Below are 26,531 nucleotides of genomic sequence, written 5' to 3'. Positions count from 1 at the left end.
AGCCAGGGCCCCCCCGCACTTCCCCTTTCCAAGGGCTGGAGGCAGGAGAGCTAGCCTCTGAGGCTGGCCCCAAAGGGGGTCTCAGGTCCTGTGTCTGAATGATGCTGAGCTCTCTCTTCCCCATCAGACTCTATCTAGTCTACAAGGAGGCGGCCCTGGTGGCCCCAAAGGGGAGGCTGGACAGATGCCTGGGATTTCTCTGTCCTAGGGGTATGACCCATTTCTAGGGGTATGGCCCAATCAGATAGGCTGCCAGAAGAGAGAAGAGAAAATTCACGATTAAGCTCTGTCACTGTTTAATGAAGGAGGAGTTCACCTGGTTAATTTTCCTGGCCAGTAGCCATATCAGTGCTCTGACCTACGCATGAAACAGCACTGGCTGGGAGAAGAAGACAAAGCTTTCTGTGGCTTTACAGATGGCCTCTGGGCTGAGAGCAGGGCTGCTCTCCTCCTTGGGACCGGAAAGCCACTATTATGCAAGATATGGAAATAAAAGAGGCTTCTTTTTGATACGCCTCCAAAAAGGAGTGTATTGAAGCTATATTTGTGTGGAGTGTCTCCTTTGAAATGCCCAACCAGCTCTCTCGGGCACGGCTCCTACCTGTCCCCCAGCAACTGTCATTACCTTCGGGCCTCTCGTCCACCCTTCAGAGAGCCCATCCTGCTTTTGGGAGGATCAAATGCCTGCCTTGGCTACAGAGTTTCAGCGAGGGTGACTGGAGGGGCTGGGGCCAGGGCCCCCAGACGGGATCCTGGCCATCTTCGGGCCCTAAGCACCTGCAGAGGTAGCTCTAAGCTCGGGGCTATGGTCTCAGAGGGATGCTTCTTACAAGATGTGGCTCAGGGTGGACTTCTCTTTTGTGGTTGAGGAAGAAGTTTCCAACTTGCCCGTAGCAGGTGACGAGGAGGTGCTTCTTTATGAGAAGGAGGGACTGGAGTGGGGTGGGGGTGGTGTCTCATCTTGGAGCGCCCTGGATGGGCCAGTGTCACTCCGAATATCCCAGTCAGTCCTGAGACTCTGGAGAGAGGCTCTATCATGACCCCCATTCTCTAGACGGGGAACCGGAAGCCCCATGCTGACCTTCGCACGACATAGTTAGGAAGCTGGTGGCGCTGGTCTTCAGTCTGTGGCTGTTGGGCTCCAGAGGAAGGTCTCCACATGCCCTGTGTCATGCTGCCTGGAGGCACCATCTGCGAGGGGCCCGATGGTGGCCGTCCGAGAAATGCTGCAGCCCCTGCCGCGGGGTCTGTCAGCCATCGTCTCTGGAGAGCGTGTACTTAGGATTCGGTCCCCTCAACAAGTCACCTGGCGAGGCCACTCTGGCAGGCTGGTCCTAGGCCCTTTCTCTGCAGTGAGTGAGTGCCGAGCTGAAAGACACCTCAGCCTGGTCCTGAAGAGCACGGCGTTCCTCCCTGATGTTGACAGGAGTAGTATTTTGTAGTGGTGCTGGTTAATTTGTAGTGGCATTTGTGGTTTGAAGCCTTGTCAAGGTCCCTGATTACTTCCCGTGCAAGGAGCTTGGCTGCTGGGGAAGTTCACATGCTGAACAAAAGCGGCGAGGCAGCTGTGAGGAAGGCTGTGAGGGGGCCGGGTGACCCTAGCCGCTCGGGGGGCGAATAGGGAGGAGGGCCAGAAGTGGGGAGGGGGAGGGGAGCCTTTTGTTGTTCGTCAGGTGCAGCTGCTGGGGTTGAATAGGGGGCACCCACTGGTGGCCGGAGGTCGGGCACCAGAGGCGGCGGCCGGTGGCTGGGCAGCGAGCTGGGCTGACATGTGCCAATCGCTGCCCAGACAGAAGCTGGAGGTGCTGCCTAGGGTGCCTGGGTGACACTCCCAGGAGGTGGGGGACAGGAGGAGGGGCTTCTAGATGTTGGGAGAGAAAAGGCCCTCACACACCAGCACTGTTTTTTGGCACTTACTACGGACCAGGTCCTCTGCTGGGAACGCTACACGTAAGGTCTCTCATGACCTTGACAACCCTGCAGAGAAGGTAAAATCCCCATTTGGCAGATGAAGAAACTGAGGCTACATCCTCAGTGACTCATCCAGTCCAGGCCTCACAGCTAATGGATGGTAGAGCCTGGCTCTTCGCCCAACTGTGTCTGACCCCCAAGAAGCCCACGCTCCCTCCATCACAGCCAATACACGCACAGCAGAAGGAAAAGGTGCTGAAACGTAGCCCCTCAAGACCAAGGGTGCTCCCCTCTCCTTAGGGAGTTGTCCCCGAAACCACTTTGAGCTTTTTTTTATCCTGCTACGTCTGTTCTGACCACACACAAGGGCCCACCTTTGCTGCCACCTGCATTTTCCCAGGCTGTGTCCTGCCTCAGTGAGGGTTTGCTCAGTGCATTTAAGGGCCAGGACCAGCTCAGCAAAACCGAGGCTAATTTATCATCTCCAGAACGATGTCCACCCCATGCAGAACGCCATCCCCCGGCAGCGTGGAAAGCTGGTCATGGTCCCACACACTGCCCATGGCAGGCCAGCCAAGGCCGGCTCTGCCCCCACCCACCCCACAACGCACCACCACAAGCGGCCCCTTCCGGCCAGACCCCGATACAGAGCCTGCCCTGTCCCTCACGTGCTACTGCTGTTCGCGATCACGTGCTTGTCCTGTGTGCCCTTCTGGCACTCGCCTACCCGACAGGTCCTGCCCATCCCTCGGGTCTCTCCCTTCCCTGGAAGCCATGTCTCTCTTTCTGGCTTGACAGACTCAGGCTTCTTTCTTCCATCCCCCCGGGGAACACAGAGGCCCCTCAAAGGCAGTGCTGTGTCTATTTCCCACCCGGACCCGAGGCTCCGGCACAAGGCCCGCACATGATAAGTGCAAAGTACATGCTTGTCCAGGACTGTGGAACCGGCCACCAAACGACCAGGGAGGCCATTTCCCAGCATTCCACAGACCGGGACCAACCAGTCATTGTCTCTGGATGCCAGTCGCTCAGTTTGGAAGGCTGGCAACCTTCCTGGCATGCTTTTGATCAGGAAAAACTCCCAACCTAGAGGCATCCTGGTTCAACAGGTTGAGCCCCAGGGCCATCCCAAAAAGCAGGAGACTTTCTGAGTGGAATGCAAAAGCGGGACGCCACAGCAAGCTTAGATGTGAAACCTCCCCAAATTTCCCCAGTGTGTCTGTTAAAGAAAGACAGTCAGGTTCACTCGACAGAGGGGTTTTTTTCTTCCCTTGTAACAAATGGATGGAGAACGGGGTTTTAAAATTCCTGGACCCTGGAATACATTTCTATCTGTGTCAAAGTCTACCCCTCCACCGCCTCAGCAGAGTTTAAAATCCTAGCTAATAGGTTAACAACTGTTTTTCTTCAGCTTCAAATGAAGAATATCAGAAGGCTGGGGGAATATGCAGCTCTCCAATTTGTACGGACTGCACACAGCTCCCCGCAATGTGTGTTTGACAGGACTGACATTTTGTACCGCTGTGAGATGGGAAAACGTGTGACATTTTTATTCATGGTGGCGTACGCCCTTGTAATGATCAGCTCTGGTCGATGTGCTTACCGCAGCAGCCCCAGAGCCCTCGGAGAACAAACAGGAACCCAAGGTGCCAGCAGTTCGACTGCCTTATTAAACACCGCCAGGATCCTAACGAAGACCAACTGCTGGAAAATCTCACTGTCAAATCCTCAAGGACATTGTCAGCGCACAGCTAACTGCATATATTTTTCATTTAAAATACTGAAATCCAGCATTGTGCCATTACGAGCGAGGGGAGGGGCGCCCACTCCAGTGGCCATTCTGTCAGCTGCTTCTTCGGAACTCCAGATGCTAGAGCCAGAGGCCCAGTGGGGTTCATGGCTCAGAAAGGGGCAGCGGAGATGGGGAACTGCCTTTCTGAGAACCTAGCCCTGCCTTCGGGGTGAAAGGCTGGAAGGAACAGGCCTCTGGTGACAGTCACCTGGAAAGTCCACCACTACGGGTTCTTTTCGTAAGCCAAAGCAAATCTGCATGATCTGAAAGTCCATTGTCGGCCCCCTCCCTCCCCTCCAGCCAGCCGTCTTCCTGGAGGTGCACCCCATTACATCTTGCAACTTGGTGCTAATCAACCTTCTGTTTGGCGGCAGACCTTAAGACATCTGTAGGAACACACGGCCGCGGTAGGTTTCAGACCCTGGCAGGAAGGCTGTGTGTCAGGACGCCCACCTGCGATCCCACCACTTGCCTCAATTCAAAGGCCTCGAGGTCAGCGGGCAGGAGGACCCCCTCCCTCTGGCGGTCATTTCTAATGCTGATGCACACTGATGGATGGAAGCCAACCACGTGGGCGACCCTCGGAGCCTTTCGGGTTGTTACGCTGGGTGATTTGGTTATGGCTGCGTACGCTAACGCACTGATATATTTGTTTTGTAAATATGTATTATTTATACAGTGCCCCTATTTCCATACTCCAGCCCTGATGCACCAAGATGCACTCTGCTATTTATTTATGGGGTCCTTGTCGCAACAGGCCTAACAAGACGCCTGTGTGTGGTTCTTGCAGGTTTGCAACAAACCGAAAGTGGTCGGCTAAACAGCGCCTGCTCTCCATCCATCACGGGCAGCGGCTTGCATTTTAAGGGGCCGCCCGTAAACTTGGTTTAGCATAATACTGTACATCATCTGTGGCGGAGGTGACCCGGGACACCAGAGAGCTGGCGACCCGGAGAGCAGGAGCCGTAACGCTCCATACCCTGGGACGGCGGAGAGGCTGGAAGGAGATATGGCTACCCTGGTTCCAAGACCCAGAGAAAGTAGAAAAAGGAAGGGGGCTGGGAGACAGCCTTGGGGCAAAAGCAGGACAGAGAGGGTGGAGGTCACTGGACCTATTTCCTACTCTGTTCCTCAGCAGAACTTTCACCCTGGGCTACAGAGGGCGATGGCCACTGGCCCTGACACCGACGGGGCTCCCGTGGTCCTGGCTGGCGCCTCAAATCTCATCAGAGCACGTTGGCTGGAGGAAGAGAACCGCAGTGTGCGTCCAGCCTCATTCATTCTAAGGAAGGACACCAGCAGCTCTCACGGAGAGCAGCCAGCCGACCACCCAGATCTCTCAAATCTTTCCCTTCTCTTCACGGCCATAATGGGGTCTGAGGTCAGACGCCCACTAGCTCCCGGCCGCGAGCCAGCAGGCTCATTAGCAGCTTCCCTGTTTCACCTTCTTCCTCCCCTTCCCACGGGGGCCCGGCGTCCATCTTCCCAGATGCCATTCCCTCAGACACAACCCTCACTGGCTCCTTGACACCTACAAGATACATTTCAAGTTCTCGTGGCCCTGACCACCTCCGCAGTTTGGCTCCCAGCCCCCGCCGGGTGCCCCCTGGCCGCCTGCTTCCCCACATCAGCCCTTCCTCTTCTCTGAAGATGCAGCCTCTCCTGTCTTTTATGTATGTCACTCTCTTCACCTGGAATGCCCTCCTCCTCTGGCTCCACCTAATATAATATAATATATATAATATATAATATATATATAATATATAATAATATATATAATATATAATATATATAATATAAACTTCCCATTCGAGATCCACCAGGAATGTCACCTCCTCTGAGAAGCCTGCCTAGGTTTCCTGAGACAGTTTATGGCCCCTCTCCAGCCAGTACACTTAGGTCCATTAGCATTTCTCTTTCCATATGGTTTGCTGACTGTCTCTCCCAGACAATGAGGGTCAAGGAGGGAGGCAGGACATCTTCTTCCTCTGTGACCCCAGGGCCTGGGGCAGGGCTTGGCAGCCGACATGCCTCATTATAAGCTGAATCAGTGAAGGAAGGAATTAAAGAGGGCATGAAAGAATAACTCAGAGCCCTGCCTGGCAAAAAACGTCAAGATTTTTAGCCACAAAGACAGGAGGGCAGCAGGGGAAGAATTTTTAGCTGGTCCTCGCGGTTTGGGAGAATGGAAGTGTTTGGTAGACAGCCCTGGGGAAGAAGCTTCCCTCCCGCGCCCCTGCGCCCCAATCTGTGGCGAGAATGATCCGATGGTGAGCACACCTGGAGGGTCCCAGGCTCCTGGCTTCCGCTGACTACGTTAGCCCACCTGGCCTCTCCAGGCATCATCCTGTCAAGAGTCAACCCACCGTCCCTCTGCAAACTGTCTGCTTTCTGGAAAAGTGCAAGCTGGGATCCACCTAGAAGGAGTCCGGGACTGGGGCCTGCCGGGGAGGGCCAAGAAAGTAGCTGTAACCATGGAACCATATGGCTGATGGGCAGCAAATTCTCAGAAATTCAGTTTCAACTGCTTCCCGGCAATGTTAATCCCATACCACACTTTGCATTTCAAGTGGGATATAACCAACAATCCCCTGGGAGAAGGCCCTTTTATATATTCTGTTTCCGTACTTTTATTACATTTTAAAATTCTCTGCAGTATAAACAAACAAACGCGATACAATATTCCAGAAGACAGGGAACAAAGCAGACTGACAATAAAACGAACGTGGGCCAAACAAGATCCTAAATGAGGGGCACGGTCAGTGCGATCTCAGATCGCGTGTGCAGGAGGCTGGCATGCACCTTTGCTGCCACGCTGCCTCAGGGTCAGAGGAGCTGGAGGCCAGGTAGGAGAAGCCAGGGCTTTGCCTCTGAATCCATTCTCCCAGCCAGGGGATTAGAGTGAGGCCCCTGACCATCCTGAAAAGCGGGGCAGTCTAGACCCTTCCACACCAGTCTGGGTAAGGTCCTGTGAAAAAACAAGGCAAGCACCTACTGAGCACCCTGCCCCATGCCAGCGGGCGTCAGGAGGGTGGCATCACTGTGGCTTTGCACACCCCTCCCTGCCCCCACAGTGCTAAGGAATCTGGAACTCTGTAGGTTTATTTTTGGGGAGACAGCCAAGTCCCCAATCCAGGCAGTGGCTGGGAGCTTTGGCCAGGAAAGAGGAGGAGGCAAAACAGAGTGACCGTGACCTCCATGGCCATCCTAAGCCACACTGTTGGAGCCTAGGCAGGTCCCAGGCTACCGGCAGCTACAACCAGACGCCTCAGGAAGCACGTGTGAATGATAAGGGTCCGACAAGAGGGGAAGACGGGAGGGAGAGCCCGGTCGCCAGCGTCAGACAGACCTGGTTTGGAATTCTTGCTGCCACTTACGGTGTGACCCTGGGAAAGCTGCTTAGCCTCTCTGAGCACTGGCTTTCTGGAGATAATAATAAGCATGAATCTTACAGGACTGCTGAGAAGATTAAGTGAGGTGATCCCTGTCCGAGGCCCGAGTCCCAGACCGTGGGTCCGTGTTATTATGAGAACCAACCCAACCCATCTGGCCCCTCCTTCCAGGGCCACCACTCCATTAGTCCCTGTCATACCTTCTGTCTGGGCACAGCCAGGTGAATAATTTACCTAGTTCACACGGGTGCTTAGGGACCGTTGGGGGACAACAGGACAGGTGGCTCCTGGCACAGCACTCCCAGAGCCATGGTGGGGGTACTCCCTGCATGGCCCCTTGACACCGAGTTGATTCTCCCAGAGGATCTTGCTTGTGGGATATAATTTATTTTCAATATTTTATGTTTTATTTCCCCTTCCCTACTGTGATAAACTCCCCACCTTTGGCACAGAGAATTCTAATCTGAGAAAATGCCTCCTCTGGTCTCGCTGAATCAGATTTCCTGCTCTTGTCCTGCTGGGCTCAATATCTTCCTGGCAGGGAGCTGGATTCCGAGCTGCTCTGGCGCAGGCCTTAAAAGAAATGCTGTTTTTAGGCTCTGGTCAGTCCCTTGGCAAAGAGGCCCCGCTGTCACGCTGCTGGGTGGGCAGAGACGCGGGGGATACAGGTGGCCTGTCACCCAAGCATGGCACTGCACGTGGGGGTTTAATAGGGAGCACAGGCACCACGGAACGCCAGCCACCCCTGTGTCCGGGTCCCCCTGCTCTGCTGAGCTGACCAGCTGCTCAAGGGCGCAAGGAGTGCTCCCACTTTTCCCACCTCTTCTGTGACTCACCGCCTTTCAAGTCTGCGCTCACTCGCTACTTGGTCATTCCCTAAGCTCCCCCCTGGGTGAGTCATCTGTGCCAGGCCCTGTGAGGCGGCCAAGGTCACAGAATGGAGGCTGACACTGTTCCTGTACCGGGACAGTATGTCAGGCAAGGGGATGGCACTGATGCCGAGCAGGGAGGGAACAGCTCTGCTTGGAGGAGTCAGGGAGGGGTTCTGCGGGAAGGAGCTCTCGAAGTGGCCCTGACAGGTTGATGGGCTTTTGTCAGGAGGAAGAGAAGAGGAAGGATATTCCTGGCAGTGGATAAGGGTAGGAGCGGATTCACGACCCCAGCGTGGGGTCTGGCCTGGGGCAGATGCCCACGAGGAGCAGTGAGATGAATTATATAAACAAAAGGATGGGACTCTGTCCAGGGTGGAGGGGCACTTAGCAGGGTCTTGCAAGGTGATAAGCACTGGCCTTGATGTGGAGGACAGCAGGTACCTCTAGCCCAAAAGGGGTGTGGGCAGGGGAGCTTGGAAGGGGGTGACTCTGGCGGGGACCTAAGATTTGGGTAAGTTCTCTGACCAGGTGAGTCTGTGATCAGAGAGGGAATCCTGGGGACAGTCACACTCTGGGGGACCGAAGGGCCTGCCTATCTCAGCGCTTGCTGATGTTTTCTGAGGCCCCTCTGCCTCACTGACCCCTTGAGGACAGCAACATGCGACCCTGGAAACAGAGGGATGTTGGGGTCCACTGGGCTGACGCCTGGGTAGAACTGGGGTGAGGCAGCTCTGGGGGAGGCCCACGACACACTAAGACACGGGGCAAGAGAAGCTCAAGAGGAATGAGTCAGAAGCGGGTACCGGGGCCACCAGAACAAAGGTGCCACGATCTCAGCACAGAGCTGGGGTACAAGCCCGAGCTCTAGTCACAAGCAATGTGGCTTTGAATCCTGACTGTTGCTTCTAAGCTGTACCAAGTCTCTATCCTCTCTGTGTCTGGCCTGTGTCCCCCTCTGCAAGGGGAGATGCTACCTGAGGCTCCCCACTGTGGCTGAAAGGATGAAGTGGACTAACATGTGGGGACCGCCTAGCACGACAGCCGGAGCTGAAATATGTTTCTCTGGGTCTTGGCCTAGTGCCGGGCACACGGTGAGCAAGTCACGCTCATGCTTCTCCCATGACTGTCCTTAGACCACCCCCTGCCTGGCATGTGACAGGTGCTCAGACTACCGCTAAAGGGCTCAAACGTCCTAGGGGGTGGGGGCTCAGGGAGGGAGCCTGGCCCCCAATCCTGCAGCCATCCTCACCTGGGCTGAATGGGGCACACAGCACATTGCCTGTGAACCTGCATTTTCTCCTGGCCGCTGACACCTCCCAGGCCGCCTGCGGTGTGTCAGGAAATCCACCCCCAGTGATGAACTCTCCGGCCTTCTCAAGCTCCCAGGCACGCCCGGCTTAAGCGGAATTCTCTGGAATTTTCCACTTGTTCCGAATTTCCAGAATCTGAGTTCTCCCTCTGATGGGCAAGTGTTCCCTCCCAAATCGAACGTGTGCGCTCAGAGGAGCAAATCCTGGCCTTGTGAACCTCCCAGTGGAAAGCTGTCTGTGGGCTAGCCTGGGCTCTGAAAAAGTGAGTCCATACGGATGGACAGGCCCGTCAGTCACCCTTCCCAGGCAGACCTGACAAACCCACCAGCAATTAGGCACCTTGCTGCTTTTGGAATGGCAGCGAACGAGTCGAAACAACTTGGGAGGGCCACCCCACCAGGACTGAAGGCAGAACAGCCTGTGGTCACGCTGCAGCTGGCAACAGCTGGACTGGAGCCAGAGGGGCTGGACTGGGGGACCCACCGCAGTAGCACCTGCCTTCTCACGCACAGACATGGCTGAGGGAGAGGAAAGAGGGGTGACGGAAAAGGGGGAATAGGATTTGGAAGGAACAGGGTTTGAAAGAGCAGTGGGCAAGGGCTCTGCTTTGTGGACTGCGAGAGCATGGCTGGTGAGTTAGACCAAGAAAATGACTTGGGACCAGCGCCCACGATGCTCGTCACATCTGGTGCCCCAGCGTGCCCCATGGCCTCCCGCGCCCACTATCCTAGTCAGCCGGGAGCTCGGGTACCTGCTCCTTCTGGCGCCATCTCCTGGCCACGCCGTCAGCCCCTGGTCCTCTGTTCTGGGGCGTAAGCCTGGCTCCTATGAGGTGTGGGTTTTCCCACCAAGAGCTGCAGGGAGCTTCGTGTGCTGGGCTGCCAGGCCAGCGGAGGCAGCTGGGTCACTGGGTGACTGACAGCTAGCCCTTCTCCCCCTCTCCCTCCCCCCGGAGAAATACACATATTTACCGAGGGCCTACGGGCAGCACTTGGTTGAACAGACTCACGGAACCATTACAACAACTCACGACAAGGATACTATTATCCCCACTCCCCAGATGGGTGAGGTTAGTTCGTAACAGCTAGATAGTCACAGAGCTGAAACTGAATTCCACAGCTGCCCGATGCTAAAATCTGGGCTTTCCCTCTCTCCCACATTGCCCCCCAGCGACCACTCAGCATCTGCTTTTTCAGTAGTTACATTTTTGTGGGGGACGGGGCTGTATTTTCTTTTTCTGTCTCCATGAATGGGTATGTGTGCCCTGCATGACATTCTGACCACACCACTTGAGAGCAAGTTTCAGACGTCCTGGTATGTTGCCCCTAAATGATTCTGTGTGCATTCCCTAGGAATAAAGATAACCCCCGCCAAACCAGAATATTAACAATTCCACCATACATAGACTAACATCCCAGTCCATCTTCAAATCTGCCAACTTCCCTATGAATGTCTTTAAAGCTTAAAAAAACCCCACCATAATCCAAGTTAAATTAATACTTTGCATTTGGTCATGCAGCTTAGTCTCTTTTATAGACAAACTCTTTGCTTTACACGATATAATTCAGGAGACGCCAGGCTTTTCCTTCGCTTGCCTGCTCTCTCCCTCGCTCCCCTGCCACCTAGGTCAACCCATCCTGGGGATGTGGGCAGGTGTCCCAGTACTCTGCTTCTCTCCCCGCCCTCCCTCTCCTGAGGCATACAGGACTAGACCTTGGGAGTTCATAAAAACATGAACTAAGAGGATCTAAATTCCTATAATACAAAGCTGTTTCTACTTGGACATAAAACCCTTATTTATGGAAAGTGATTTGGAAGTGGTTTTTGGCCACTAATGGAATATTCATTTTTCTTCTTCACATGAACAGATTTATAAGCGTAGCAACTGAAATAAAACCAAGTAACTGGCTGGACACAGAGCGCGTACTTAAACAATAATCAATCAATTATTAATCGATTTAAAAATCCACATCAATAATAAAACCTTAAGACGTTTACTGCCTGCCAGTGCAGCGCCAGGGCCTGTGGTAGAGAGGCTCTTTCCAGAGGCTCATATTCTCACAGGGGAGGACAAGCCTTAAAGAAATAATGACAGGCTGTGGGAGATGCACGGCATGTGCCAAGCTCTAAGGGTAGCATAAAGACAGGAGCAGCTAGCTCTCCCCAGGGGAGCCTGGGGATTTACAAAAGGGACCTGCTCTGAGGCCAGACAGGTGGACCATGAAGGGCCTTGTGTGCCAAGCCAAGGATGAAGAGGGAATGTTTGGGGGTGGGGAGGAGCAGGGAGGTGACCAGGCCACTCGTGGATCCCTTAAGTGGACCCCGCAAGGCCAGGTGGGGTGTGTAGTGGGGTAAGTTTGGAGGGCAGAGGCCAGTCAGGAGACTGGAACCGTCCCGCTGAGTGATAACACAGCTTGAACCACAGCCGTGAGGGAAGCCATGGAGAGGAGAGGACCCAGCAGTGTCCAGGAGGCGGAAGGGAGAGGCCGTGAGGTGAGAGTGAGCGCACCTAGGCTTCTGGAGAGACAGCGGTGCCGTCCACTGAGGTGGAGATGGCGGGTGAGGAGAGAGTTTGGCGGGGGGGGGGGGTGTATGTCAGATTTCAGATTCGAGGCTTGTGGTTTGAGGTGTCTGGGGAACACGGGAACATCTGTTGGAGATGTCCGTGGCTAAACTGAAGGGAATCGTGTGTGACTTCCAAGCTCAATGGGGCAGAAGGAGTTTCTCAAGGCACTCGGAGCCAAGGGTGCTGAGAAGGCATTTACTGGCTGGGCAGCTTTTCCGGCCAAGTGTGAGACTGGCACTAAGTGACCCAGCTCATGCTTGTCAAGCCAGAGCTCTCCATGTGCACAGACGAGCAGGCAACCATATTCCAAGAGCTGTTCCTGGGGGGTGGAGCCAAACCCCTCTGTCCCGGATCTCTGGGAGACATGACAGTGCTTAGTTTGGGCTTCGGTTTAACTGGCTTTTCAAGCTTTATGTTAAAGAGATTCAGAAACCTTGGCTCCATTGGGAGAATGTACATTTTGGAAGCTACCAGATTGGAAGGCAGGCAGTTATCCTGCAGTTATCCTCGTCTGCAGGATCAGTCATTTGGAGTGAACACAGGAAGGGGGCCCTGTGGGTTTACCCTGAAGTTTCTGGGGGAGCCCTGTGTTCCCACTTCCTGAGGAGGCCTGGCGACCGGCCAGGCACGCGGCACTGCCAGCATGTAGGCGGGACCAGAGGCTAGTCACTGGGTTCCCACGGTCAGTCAGGTGGCCCTGGCCAGGGGTGGGGGGGTGGCCCTGAGAGGCAGAGCTGCTGCTGGTGACGCAGTGTCAGTTAGCTACCAGTTCAAGCACACGTCTTCCACGCCCGTCTCCTTGTTAGCACAATGCGTATTGTGCTTTCTTCCTCACCAGCTGGTCAAGACTCAGTGAAACAAGCAGAGATGTGAAAGCACCTAGTGGCCTGTCCACCTTATTAGAAGCAGGGAGCGTCTGCCTCTCCCGGAGGTGTTACCTCTGCTCATCTCCCTGAAGAAGGGGTCGAGACAAGAGGTTCTGGCTGAGGGGTGAGTGCAGGACACTGCTTCTTCAGTCTCCACACCTACAGAGAGGAGGGCATGTCCACTCCCCTGCCCAGGAGAGAAAAACACAAGGCAAGGGGGGGAGATCCTTAGCTTCTCTCTGCAGCCCCTTACTCACTCCCGCCAGGAGAAGAGGAGGGCTTCCCTGAGCATGTTCTGGGCTCCACGGGTCCTCGAGGCTCCCTCCCACCGAGCGGCCGGTCCGGGGCCCTGCTGGGTGCTGCCTGCAGCTGTCCCCTTCTCCTGTGCGGGTAGCTTCGTCTCTGTAATTCTGAAGTGAAGTTTTAGCAAGCCCATCTGGCCTCAGGTCTAAAACAGCATTCTCCTTTGAGTCTTATCAGTAAAAAAAGGCTGGCATTTTCTTCTCGTTTGTCTATCTCCTGGGCCTTATTTCTCAACTATTCCCAACTTGGGAGGGGAAACAAAAAGAGTTATTTAAAGCCTCTCCAAACCTAAATACTTTTCAAGGTAGGAACAAGCATTCTCAAGTTATTTGAGATTTCTGAACGCTTCACAGAAGCCGTGCAGGGGCTCACTGAAAATCTGTTTTGCTCGTCTGGAACCATCAACAGTGATCGCGAGCACCGCGTGGTGACACGTGTGCCTGTTCTAGAAAACAAATGAACTATTCGTGAGTTCAGCTGGTTGACAAAACACTTCTTAATGATAGGGCCCAACTTGGGGCTGCAGAGAGTGGTCCTGAGGGTACAGGGATGGCCTCTGTGGGGCCCCAAGTGTCCCGGGCTCACCTCACTTCCGTTCTCACCGCTCTGGGTTGGACTGTGCATTGGCTGTTCTGTCTCCCTCATTCTGCCCCTTGTAAGTCCCAATACATGGATGGACAGATGCATCATTAAACGGAAGGGGTGGTCATGGCCTCAGAGAAGGAAGCTGCCATGAGGCCGAGAGACAGGAGAGCACCTTCTCTCCTCCGGCAGAGGCAGCTCTGGCCAGCGCCTCACACAGCTGCGTCTGAGGGGTCCCACACAGGCCCCCGCTGGCTCCCTGCCACCCCACCCCGTGTCCCCACGAAGGTCCCCTGGCTGGCGACACAGAGCACTCCTGGGATGTAATAACCACCTCAACAGTCTCTGTCCCCGCTGGAGAGCTCAGTGCTCTTAAAGAATGAGATCCACCGAAACGCTAACCCAAGGCAAAGTCTTTCTGAGGACATCATCGCTGTCTGGCTAGTTCAAATTATCTCGCTGGATGCACTGGCTTTCATAGACATCAAACAACTGAAATCCCTGCTTGGTGAGGGAGCTGGCGTGGGCTCTGTAGCTAGACTGTCCTAGGTTGCTGTATTGGCTACCGTGGCCCTGGCCAGGTCCCTTCAGGTCCCTGGGCTCTAGCTCTGGGTCCCTAAATTGCAGCTAGTGGTCCCTTCCTCAAAGGGCTAGGGCAGAGATGACACGCTTTCCCAAAACAGAATGCGTACTGCTGGGCCCCCATGAGTGGTTCAGGCGATGTATGGATTGACACTTAAAAAGATTTTTTTGATAGGCCTTAGGAAAAAAAAAAAACTGGACTAGTACGTCAGGCCTGTGATCCTGTCAACGTCATTACTTATCATACGACTAAAGCTGGTACGGATGTCAGGTCTGAGTCTATTTAAAGAAAAACAGCAAGGAAAAGAATAGCACAGATGGTAGGAGGGTGTGGCACAAATTTCTGAAAGGGAACTCAAAAGACTGTTCTTTGAGGAGCCTAGAAGTCCCTAAAACTCATCCCTGCCAGTAGTAGGTGCTCTAGAAACACTGCTGGTTCCGGTCACGGGCTCATCAATCCGGGCGGGCGCCAGGGAAAAGCGCTGAAGGACAACCGAACAAGGGGGGGTTGGCAAAGCCAGCCGGAAAGAGTTAAAAGAAAGGGGTCTGCGGTTCCCCTGGCCCATCCCCCTGCAGCTAATCTGTCACCTAATGAAGAAGCGGCCGGCACAAGTGAGCTGGCTGGCAGTTCACTTACAGCAAACTGATTAAGAATGTTCAACCAACAGCAGACTGTAGACCTTTCCAGAGAAAATAAATAGAGTGTAGACTGTATGCAAATGTGTTTGTCACTTTGACAGCACGTCTCAATTAAGGCATCTCGCGGCTGTGGGTAGGCTCTGCTGGCTGCAGCTGTAAGGCAGAGCCCGCTGCATGGCTGATACTTGGGGCTTGACCTTAATCCGCATGCATGCATTAAAAAAAAAAAATTCCTGCCTTCCTGTATACTTGCATAATGCTGGCAGCCACGCGAGGGAAGTGACAAACGGGGAGAAAAAGCCACTTTCATCCTCTCCAGTTTACAGACCTGTGAAGGCACAGACAGCTCTTATTTCAACAGAGTTTGGGGTGGCTTTTTTAATTGTTTATCCCCCACCCGCGTGCGTGCGCGCGCACACACACACGCGCGCGCGCGCACACACACACACACACACACACACACTCTTATTCTGCATTTAGCTGGGAATGACATTAAAGCATCTCTACTTCTTGCTGAAATGGAAAGAAGGTCTTTCTCCATTTCAAATAGGGCCTCCTTTTTTTGTGTTTCGAAAATGGAATGTTTAACACCATGAAATCCCTCTCCCCCGCCCCCTCTTTCTCTGTAATGGGCTTCAAACTCCAGCGAGGGGCTCTCTTCATGGGAAGGTTGGTGTGTGCAGGAATGAGCACAAAGGAAAGCAGGAAGCCGGCTCGGGAATGCCATGCTGGTCACAACCGGGGCCGTGCTTGCAGCAAACTCCGCCAGGAAACCGGGGTGCAGATTTCTCCAACAGGGCCTGAGCCCCACAGAAGGCAGCTCTTCAGGGGTGGAAACACAACATCATCCAGAAGAGAAGCATGGACCAAGGGAGTACGGCCCCGAGAATGCTCCTGTCTCTCACTACTATGCTTCAATTCTTAAAACGTCCTTTTTAAGTGTAAAATCCGAAAGAGGGACGAACCTCCCCAAGTTTAAGATGTATGAATGCATTATCTGAAAACACTAATTACAGAGAAGATTCTCATGTGTCAACAAACTCACCCCTTAACCTAATAACCCAGAGCAACCATTTCATTAATTCTCTTCATTTCTAAAGAGCTCAATGCTGGTACACAGTAGGCACTTGTTAAATGTCTGTTAAAAACAGGGCACTTAAAATGTATGTTTTTAGATCCTTTATGTGATGAAAAAGCAACAGTATTTAAGATAAACTCATAAAGACGACTTTAATCATGCTCCATCTAATAAATGGCTCAAGAATCAAGTGATTTAAAAATAAGGAACCCTGCAAATGCTGGTCACAGTCCCATCTTGCTGACAGCCATTTTCCACAAACGAAATAAGTATGACTTTTGCTCATCAAGAGAGTCAGTTCGAGAGAAATCGGGGGCAGTGTACAATCTTTTTCAACTAAAAACACAACCATGGCTTGGAAATAGATTTAAAAATTCAGTTTCCATACAGAATGCAATGTTTTACTTAAAGGGGAAGAAAAATCAAACAAATAGACAATTTTTCCAATGCTCGGGTCATCAGAAATAGTTGGTGAAGGAATTGGATCTCTCGAAGAGTAGCGCGGGGGTTTGCTCTGAGAAGCACGACTCCCAGTATTGATTTTCAGGAAGTACATTAATAAAGAACTCCTAATTGATTTTTTTTTAAGAATTCGCTTGTTGCCTTTTATTTGAAGGTGCAAAGAAGGGCCTGGGATGCTAAAGTGTTCTAATGAGATGCTTAGCTAACAGAGGCGCCTTCCATGGAGGGCCTTGGAGTGGGGGAGGTGGCAGCCGCATTTAATGACTTCATTCAAGAGTTGAGCTCCTTTATGACCAGAGCCATGCTGTTTCCTCAAAATTTTTGAAAAATTCCCCTTCGAACCATGTTTGTACCAAATAAACATTCAAAGATGTGCAAAGCTCCATGGAGTGGTTTTGCCAAAGAGAGTGGAAACGAAAAGCCTGTCTCCTGCAATGCTCCAGCTTCTGCTAAAACAAAACAAAACAAAACGAAAACAAGACCAGTCCAAGGGCCAGGGTACATACCTGTCCGAAGTGGACTGTGATTGGCCTCCGGTCTTCTCGGAGCTTCGCGTCCTTGGCCTCCACCAGCGGGGACGGTACGGTCTTCGGCAGCTGCTCTTCCGCAGTGGGGGCACAGCCGTTCTCGGTGATGTCCTGTAGGGAGAAGCCGGTCGGGGTTGGTGTTGGGGTCAAGGCACCTGCCGCGAGCAGGTGCCCCCCTCTGACCCCACAGCTCAGGGGCCTGCCACAGAACACTCCCTCTGGGATGTTCACAGCCTCTCCTCCTGCTGGAGATGGAGGAAGCAGAAGGGTAACTTTGGCTCTTTGACTTTTAAGGACAGGGTAAACCACAATCATACACACGAAGTTACAAAGACAACATAATAATTCATAATAGCGGAGGGGGGGAATCTTTCTGTCCTACTACCTTACTTACACAGCTATTTCCATTTTTACATATTCACTTTGTCCACGTGCAGACATTTAAAAATTACTTGCAATCACAGCTCATGCATAATTTTACATTCTATTTTTTCCTACTATATTATAAGCATCTCCACGGTGCTACAGTCATTTTAATGATAATTTTAATAGATGCATAATATCTCATTGAGTGGATATATAATGATTTAATAAATTATTCTGCTATTATTAGGTATTTAGGTTATTCCTTCCCTCCCTCCTTCCTTCCTAAACACCACAGTGATAAGCGTCAGTTTTTCTTTCTTTTGGATTCTTTCTTTTCTAGAAATCCCTAGGAATGAAATTACTAGGTCAAACGATATAAACACTTTAAGCCTTTTTATTCACTCTACCAAATTGCTTTCCAATTTATACCAACCACTGGCAATGGATGAGTTACCAGTTTCATGGTACCTGTTAGTTAGCCTTATCATTTTAAAAATGTATTGCTAATTTAAGAGGTGCAAAATTAGACCTCATTGTTGTTTTAATTTGCGTACTTTGTTATTTGTGAGTATGGACACTTCCTCCAGGCTTGTTTACTGATGACGTTACTGTCTGTGAAAAATGAGATGTTTGTGCTCCCCGCCTTTCCTAGCCTTAGTTAGTCTCTCTGGCAGAGAATGAGGAGACCCAAGTCTGAGTTTGGATTTTATGACTTGGAGAACATTTGGGGGACCAAAGTAATATACTGAAATTCAGAAATGTACATTTAATTTTGGGCTGCTGTTGAATGAAGTCGATGTATAAAGAAAAGAAAAATCCCAATATGCAAAAGGCAGGTGACGCTTTTTTTGGTTCTTTGGGATGGGGATGGTACCCACTTATGCTGTACGGATCACACGTTTCCCCCAAGTTGTGAAAGTTGCCTAGCTGTTCGTTGGAGCAAGGCAGAGAATAAATGTATAAATAAAAACCATTTAAATAATAATCTTTTTTAACCAAGTAAAAATACTCCCAGTCAGAATGAGGTAATAAATAAAAATTCCAATTCTTTTCATTGCAAAAACAAAGACATATTTTGGTCAAGAAGACATGGGATTCTAGTACTCATTAAATTTTGCACACAAAAGACTTGACAATGGGTTGCTTTTAACTTAGGCAAATAAAGAGAATGGTGACAAATGGAGGACAGTGTTCCCTCCCTGGGTAATAACGCATTAAGGAAGAAACGCATGGAACATGTGTGAATCTCTGTCTCCTCGTCTGTAAAATGGGAATAGGGTAGCTGTGAGGACTAAAGGAAACAGTGATATGAGTTTGTCTAGAATATTAGGACTCAATAACGTACTAAGTACAACACTTGGTAAAAACAGAAGACCAACTAATAAGGTATAAACTTTATTATAATAAACTGCAGGGACCTTGCTACATTCAACCCCACACACCCAGCTGCCGCCTCTAGCCCTGCTTGGTAACAACACAGGGAGGTGATGATGGCCTCTTGGTTTCGCAGGGCGGGCCTTCGGTAAGTGGCCCCCAAGTCTTAGCCTGGCTGAGGCTGCGTGATGAGAGGCTGCCGACAGCCAATTAGAAATGGCTCTTTTAGAAAAGGGGCTGCCCTAAGGTGCTCGGGTCAAGTGGAACAAAGAAGGGGAGGGGCTCCATCTGTGCCAGAAAGTAACAAAGGGCAAGACGGGCATTCTGGATCCAGGTGGGGTTACTGAGCAGACAGACACAAAGGTTGAGTAAAGCTAAACAGTTAAAAAAAAAAAAAAAAAAAAAGAAAGAAAGAAAAGAAAAGAAAAAGAAAAAGAAAAAACAAAAAAGAGAGGAAAAGAATCCATTTTAGTTCAGGAAAAATACTGAGTGACTAGCTGAAAAGAAAAAAGAAAGAAATGGAGCAGTAAGGGTACATGGCGGGAAAATACTGATGGTAATAAAAACTATAAGATGATAGCTCTTTTAAAAAATTGTATGTGGAGGTTTTGGGAAAGGTGCCTTAGTTTAAGCTTAGAAGGAAACACTGTTTTCTAGATTTGTTTTTGCCATTAACTAGTTGATCTTTTCAACCTTTTTGTACCTATTTCTTTATTTTTACAAAGGGGAGACCACCACCTGCTTGGTGAACATCAAAGCTAAGAAAAGAAAGAATTAAAGGAGATGAAACATGAGGGAGCTTGGAGCATGCTACGGTCCCGTGCAAACGGAACGTCAGCTCTGCATCCCCTGCAAAATGGAAAAAGAGCACCATCTAGAAAGAGCTTCCCTGGGCTGTGTTGAGCGCCTACTACCGGCAGGCACTTTTCCAGACCCTTGACCCTCAGGATCACACTCAGTTTCCACAGCAACCACAAGGTAAACAGGATTATCGCTCTTTTATAGGTGAGGAAACAAGGCTCAAAGGGGGCAACTCACCCAAAGCTAGACAGCTAGAAAGTGGAGGAACCAAGAGCTCTGTGATTTCTGACATTTATACCAGTATTGACCCATAACAACACATCCGTGAAGGTACTGAGTTGAGGAGGCACTCAACGGACCATCAGGTTTTCCCCTTGGGTTACACTGGCCCTCGGCCGTCACCCCTCATGCTCTCTTTGCACTTACTTCCTATCCCTAAAGACGGTCAGGTCCTTGGGGTTTGCGTTCTCTGCCCCAGAGCCTTGAATATACAGTACACGCTCCCGATCAATCTGTGTAAATTGAGTTGAGTATTTGGAAGGCAAATGTGTCCGATATACAAATGTGCTTGTGCATCGAAAAAACAGTGCCGCACATTAATTTTCTTCAGTTAGAAGATCCCAGAGTGCAAAAAGACTTCTTACAAAGTCCCGTGGCTCGCCCTGCCAATTTATTCACTTCTTCACTATTTCCTGTAGCTGGGGAAGGACAACCGCTTCCTCCCAGGGACAACAGAGTTGGGGGAGCCCTAGTCGAGAAAGAAATAGGGCCAACTCACATCCTCTGCTGTATCTTCTAGCAGGGATCTCACACACACGGTAGAGATTTTGTGATTAAAGAAACTGTGGGCTCAGAATGAGCTGAGGGTTTGGGAAAACAGGCAAAGGGTTTGGGAAAACAGGCACCCTCATACCTTTCTAGAGGGAATACAAATTGGCAATTTATAGCAAAATCCTAAAAGAGGTGCGTGCCCTTTGGCCCATTAATTACATTCCTAGAAATTTATCCTAATGAAATAATTAAGAATTCGTGCCATGTTTTACTACAAGAATATTTGGCCTAGAAAATAAACTGGACCTAAGTTAAGTATCCAAGAAAGGGACTGATGAATACATGTCCATCAGATAACATTTTCTGTAGCCACTTAAAACAATGTCGTGCAGAAGAAACATTCAGTGGTCGGGAAATGCTCAGAATACAGTAAGTGAAAATGCAGGTTATAAAACAAGATCATTTTCTTTTTGCTTGTCTGATTTGTTGAACTGTCTCCAATAAACATGCTTTTTGTTTGTAAACAGAAAAAAAAAAAAAACTGTCGAAATGTCATTTTGAAAATGCAAAACCAAGAAGCTGACAGGAGGGGTAAATCTGTTCCTTCCGGAAGGGTCACACAGGAGGAAGAAACTAGACAGAGCTGTGGGTCAGGGGCCACCACAGAGTAACACATCTCTTACCAGGAGCCCTGGGGCCCAACCAGTTCTCATCTCTTGGTAAAGTAAAGGGGTCAGAAACTCATTCAGTTCCTGTCCCTTTCCCTAAGAGTTTGCTGGAATCAAAAGTCATGACTGGGGGCGCCTGGGTGGCTCAGTGGGTTAAGCCGCTGCCTTCGGCTCAGGTCATGATCTCAGAGTCCTGGGATCAGCAGAGAGCCTGCTTCCCTCTCTCTCTCTCTGCCTGCCTCTCCATCTACTTGTAATTTCTCTCTGTCAAATAAATAAATAAAATCTTAAAAAAAAAAAAAAAAAAGTCATGACTGGGGGTGTCTAACCTCCACCCGCCTATGGAGGAGGCAGGGACAGCATATAGTACATCGCTGGACTGAGTACCTCTGTGAAGTCAGAGGCAGAAACCCAGGGGAGGAAGGGGTCTGAGTGGCCTTGGGTAGGAGCTGGGGAAGGTGCTGGACCCGGAAGGAGCTGAGGCTATGACTTCATGAGGCAGAGACGTGGTGGCGTTTTCTGGGCCAGGGGTATGAGAGAGCACTGCCTGGTTAAGGAAGGACAAGTCGCTCAGAAGCTGGGGCATTCCAAGAAGTCCTCCAGGCTGAGGTGGAGGAAGGTCTGAAAGATTTTAATCAAGAGAGGGACTCAGTGCTGTGTTCTAGAAAAACTGCTCTGGTGGCCAACTGCATGACCAAAAGGGAGGGGATCCCCTGCAAGCCATGCCCTCAGAGTGTGCACACGTGGGGGTCTGGACAGATCGGCTGCTCTGGACGTGGGATAAGAGGAAATGAACAAGATGGAGATTCCCGTTTCCTGAGTGGCTCCTAAGTGTTGTTGCTGCTGAAAGCGATTACCTTTTCTAATCCTTCTAACAACCCAGTAAAAGTCGATCCTTTCCCTCGTTACATGAGAGAAAAACCGTTGGGAGAGGTCTACTAACTTACTCAAGTTCACGGAGTTACTATTCTTTGCAACCCCCACTAAACCTGATTAGGTACCTCAGAAGCCCAAACACACACCGCTGTGCTGGGGGTTCAAAGGCCCCCGGGGGGAGGGGGCGTGAGGCAGACCCTCTCACACCTCTGACTCGGGCTGCTGGTCTCCGTTTTCAGATTCGTACACTGCCCTTCTCTCGCAGTCTACTTCACACCACAGCGAATGCAAATTAAAATATGAATATTGATATCAAAACAATATCCAGAATTGGAATATCTGTGATTGAGGCTGTAGCGTATTTTAATGTGCAGGAGACAGGGAGCTGACAGTTGTGGGGTAAGGTGTGAAAACATCTGTTCTACGAGAGTCTACCTAGATCTCCCTGCCCCACTCATGCTTACTCCCTTCTATACACTAGGAAACATGTGTCCAGAGACTCAAGGCTACGTTGACCTAACTGTGAATTTGCTCCTCTCCGTCACAAACTTTCACATCGACAAGCTCGACTTGGCTTTCTGGGAGCAAAGATTTAGGAACTTTCAAAAGGGCCGTGAAATGGGTCCATGTGACTCAGTCCAATACCGGAGGAAGAGAAGTTCATCTTCCAGGGGTTTCCCAATGGACGTAAACATGATGCCCTTAGGTGAGTATCTTAATGTTCCCTGCAGGCGAGAAGGAGCAAGTGTGCGGCCATCGTCTTTCAGACAGGCCACTGTGATGCCAGCCCTGCATGGCATGGGCAGAGGCGGCAAGTCGGTTTGACAGCTGGGAGCCCAGGCACATGGCATCCTCCCACACGCCAGGTCCGGCGGGGAGACGCCCCGTCCTCCCTTTAGAAAGCGGCAGCTGGGTAGCATCTTGGCCGCTTCTTCTTCCTAATTTTGAGCAAGTCAGACTTCAAAGGAGGCCAAGCTACAGAAGAACTTGACCACCTTGCTGCATTTATCCAGAGAAATATGCTATCCATCCTTCTTTTTTTGTTGCTGGGCTGAAGCAGAGCCGGTACGGAATAAAGCCACACTATAGTATCTATTAACAATTATTTGCCAATGGTCACACGGATACCCTGAAAGCTCCTCTCTCAGATGCTTTGAAAATCTGCAGCACAAATGAACAAGGGATGGAAAAGGGGCCCTGCTCAGTCATATTAGAGATGGACCCTCCACACACCGTGGTGACCTCTCCGCAGGTCGGCCCCACATTTTCTATTTGCAATTCAAACCCAAGGCGAGAGCGCAGAGGGCAAGACTGGGTTCTTGATTATATCTGCGAGGTCACCATCACTATGCGGAGGTAGAGGAGGCCAGGTGGCAACCCAGTACATTTGAAAATTGGATCTTTGTTGGGAACTGCCTCGATTTCATAGCAGAAACCAAACTTGAGATGTCTGTATTAGACACATCTGGGGAGCCACACGGATATGTTGCCATTCGAAGGGGAGGGGGCAGAGGGGAGGGGAACAAAAAAGCCAAGGAAATATTTTCTACTGCAGTGAGAGAGGTCAGATGGAGCCAAATCCTAAATTAGCTCAAGAAAGGGAGCAGGAGAGCACGGCTGAAGACCAAGTCCTGTCTGCACTGAACAATGCTAGAGTTTCAATTACAAAATCGCTCTTCCAAGAACAACTGCAAAATATCAAGTCTGTAGAAATCTGTAAGACCGAAGGGGGGAAAAGTGAAAATTGAAAAAGGTGCACTAATAGATCTGTCAACAGTCCGATGGTGACAAGCCACATTTCTATAAAATGCCTTCACCATTCGTGTCACCTGAAATGTACTGACACTTTCTATAGAACGTTACCTCCTGAAGCTATTCTTGAAAAGACTGGCAGGGGGAAGAGGAGAAGGGGAGGGGGGAAAAAACCTGCTTCAGATACTATCAAGGAAAGGAAGGGGAGGTGGTGTGGAAAGAGGGTGATCTAGATTGTTTAAGCGAACCTTTGAACGACAACATCAAAAAATGGGGGCTTCGCTGGTTATCTGCAGAAATGTTACGTATCAGAAAGAGGGGATTTTCGTCAGGCCCAAGGCTCCCACGTACTGGGAGGGAGGTGATGGCGTGCAGAGAGCAGATCCAACCAATGGAAAGCACCTGTCCGCGGCCTGAGGAGGGACCCCTTCCTCGACTTAGTTCAAGGACTGTTCTAACACCAGCTGAGCCTACGATCAGGTCGTCAAGGAGGCTTGAAAGTTTGGTGTGAGAACTACCCCCTCCCTGCCACTCTATATTTTATCCAACTCACTTCCATGAGACTGGGATAGGAGATTTAAAAAACAAAAATAAAAACAAAAAACTATGGATCAGCCTTAATATCCAAGGGAAGAATTCCACCTGCCCACCGCTGGCAGGGCACAACCGACCACCGTTAGGGTCTACCTGGATGTCCAGGACAGGATTTTTATTTGGGGACTGGAATCTCAGCTGTTAAAAACTTATTCTCAGCTGAAGCTCGGAATTTAAATGCTTAGTCGGAACAAATTATTTTGCAATTAAAAGAAAGGAATCAATTCCTTGGACCGTTTCAAGTTAATTAGAGGTCCGTTCTGACTTCATAAAATTAAAACTGCTTTCAATTTTTTAAAAAAACTGCCGAGACAGACAAAGGCCCTTGTTAGAGTTGCACATCTGGGGGTGGGGGATAATGAAGTACGTGCTCCCAACCATCTTTTGGAAAGCAAACACTTGTTTCTGGAGGGCTGTATGAAAGTCTGCCATGGTAAGGGCATGGACACTGGAAATGGAGGGGTCTGGAACCCGATCCAGACTTTACAGGCCCCAGCAGTGTGACCTTAGGCAAGTTTCTTCACCTCTGCACCACAGCCTAGGCTCTCTACACAGGAAATGGGAATCATAACTGCCCAGGGTCGTTCTACGGCTTCAGTGTGACAGCTCGCGGCCTGGTCCATTCTCAGTAGGTGGTTATCAAAGGGTGGCAATTGTGATAAGGACGACATCCGTTATCATATAAAAATTCCCTCTGCTGTGTTAACCTCCTTGTACTCGGCCAGACAATCAGGCAGGAGGCTCCTGGCCAGCATGGAACCTGTAGGATACCGTACCATTTTACTGATGGTCCAAGAAGACAAATCAGAGTCCTTGCCCTGTTGCCCAAGAGTCTCAGACCAGAGCCGCTGGGTTCCTCTTGGTCAGGCCAGCACTGTGAGGACAGCCTGCAGCGTCCTCCTGAAACCCACCCCTTTGTGTGTCCTGTGTTTGTGTGGCGGTCACACGCACGCCCAAACCACGGAGGTCATTTCCCTGGAGATGCTTCTTGGTTTTGGTGACCGGCCGTCCCAGGGCAGAGGTCAGCGGTGGGAAGCAGACTGGCCCGGAAGGGGAGGCCGAGCCGATTCCCAGAGAGCCCTGTGAGCCCCAGGCCCGGAGGGGTGGGCAGGGGGCAGACCGACGGTGCTTAACTCTGAACTTGCTTGCCTTTGTGGGTTTAAGCCAGGCTTAATGTTATTTGAAGACAGTTTTTTGTCTGTGAATATTTATAACAGTGTGAAAACTCCCGGACAGCTGGTAATGCATTTTGAAGTGTGCTAACAACACTATGTCAAACAGCCCTCTATTGATCACATCATACTTTTTTGTGGCCACGCATTTCATACACGGTGCTTATACATTTTGAATAAGAACTTCAAGTACCTTTTGCTTCAAGCGGTTTTTCACCTCTTTTATTCCCATTTTTGCATGATCTTTTGCCTGCATGAAAAATTAATTTAAGTTAAGATTCCCTCTCTGTTTCCAGCAGGGACTATGCTTGATTTCAATCCGTCGTGAATCACCTTCTCTGATTACTAGAAAAAAGAAGGAAAAAAATGGGATCATCAAGTCGAAAAACATAATGGCTACGAAAACAAATACAATGTTAAAAGGTTAAAAAAAAAAAAAAAACGTTAAAGAGGCGACAGAGATTTTATTTGCTGCATTTTGATGGCACTGAGTTTTTTTTTTCCCCTCCCTCCTTCCAAAGGCCTTCTTCTGCTCTCTATAATTATTTATCTTAGCAGCCTGGTGACAGCTCCCAGCAAGTGTAGATGGAACAGCAGCTTTAAGAATCTGAATATCTATTACATTTCACCAGGCCAGGGCCTCAGGACCAATTTTCTGCCTGGGCTGACTGGCCTGAGCAGACACATCGCTGGGTTCCCCCGGTGCCATTTCTTCCAATCTCATTTCGGCACACACCCTGGCTTTTATTTTCTGTCATTTTAGACCTGTGTGGTTCTGTTGGCAGCCACCCGCCTGGTTAAAATAACTATAGTTTAAGCACAGAAAGGACTAACAAAATTAAAAATGGAAATAAAACAAAACCACCCCATGAAGTGGCTCACAGTCAAATTAGCAAGCAAGAGAAACCATGAGAAAAAAAAAAATACTTGAGGCTTGTAAGGGATGGAACATCAGAGCGGGAGCTGACATGTTCTCCTATTTTCTCTCTGCTGTGGGCATGAGTCTCACAAACAATGCACATCCTACAAGGCAGTGGTGAGAGAGACGAGGAAGGAATTGGGGACAACGGTCAGGGAGTGTGTCCCACCATGAACGCTCTTCACTAACCGGCAAAGGAGCGGCTTCGTTCAGACAGGACGGTGGGGATCCCCATAGGAAAGGTTTTGCCAGAATGCTCGGCTGGCCACACCTGCGGGTCTCAGGGACACACGCATGGAGCAGCCAGCATCCGCACCCCCTGGTCTACCCTCTACTAAAAGCTAAAACCAGTGGCT

General features: G+C 50.5%; 1 protein-coding gene across 8 annotated transcripts in view; it reads right to left on the bottom strand.

Moving 5' to 3' along the window:
- The window catches only part of DENND1A (DENN domain containing 1A), a 496,023-nt gene that overhangs the window by 32,877 nt on the left and 436,615 nt on the right, over nt 1-26,531 (bottom strand). For all 8 annotated transcript variants that reach the window (XM_059142351.1, XM_059142348.1, XM_059142354.1 and 5 more), the window contains 2 exons: nt 25,450-25,506; nt 16,862-16,993 (listed from right to left, as the gene is read on the bottom strand). In XM_059142351.1, the coding sequence (XP_058998334.1) occupies nt 16,862-16,993; nt 25,450-25,506 (189 nt within the window). The remainder of the gene's footprint in view (nt 1-16,861; nt 16,994-25,449; nt 25,507-26,531) is intronic.

This window comes from Mustela lutreola, chromosome 12 (assembly GCF_030435805.1).
Source record: "Mustela lutreola isolate mMusLut2 chromosome 12, mMusLut2.pri, whole genome shotgun sequence".
Taxonomy (NCBI): domain Eukaryota; kingdom Metazoa; phylum Chordata; class Mammalia; order Carnivora; family Mustelidae; genus Mustela; species Mustela lutreola.
This window is presented reverse-complemented; position numbering and strand designations above follow the sequence as displayed.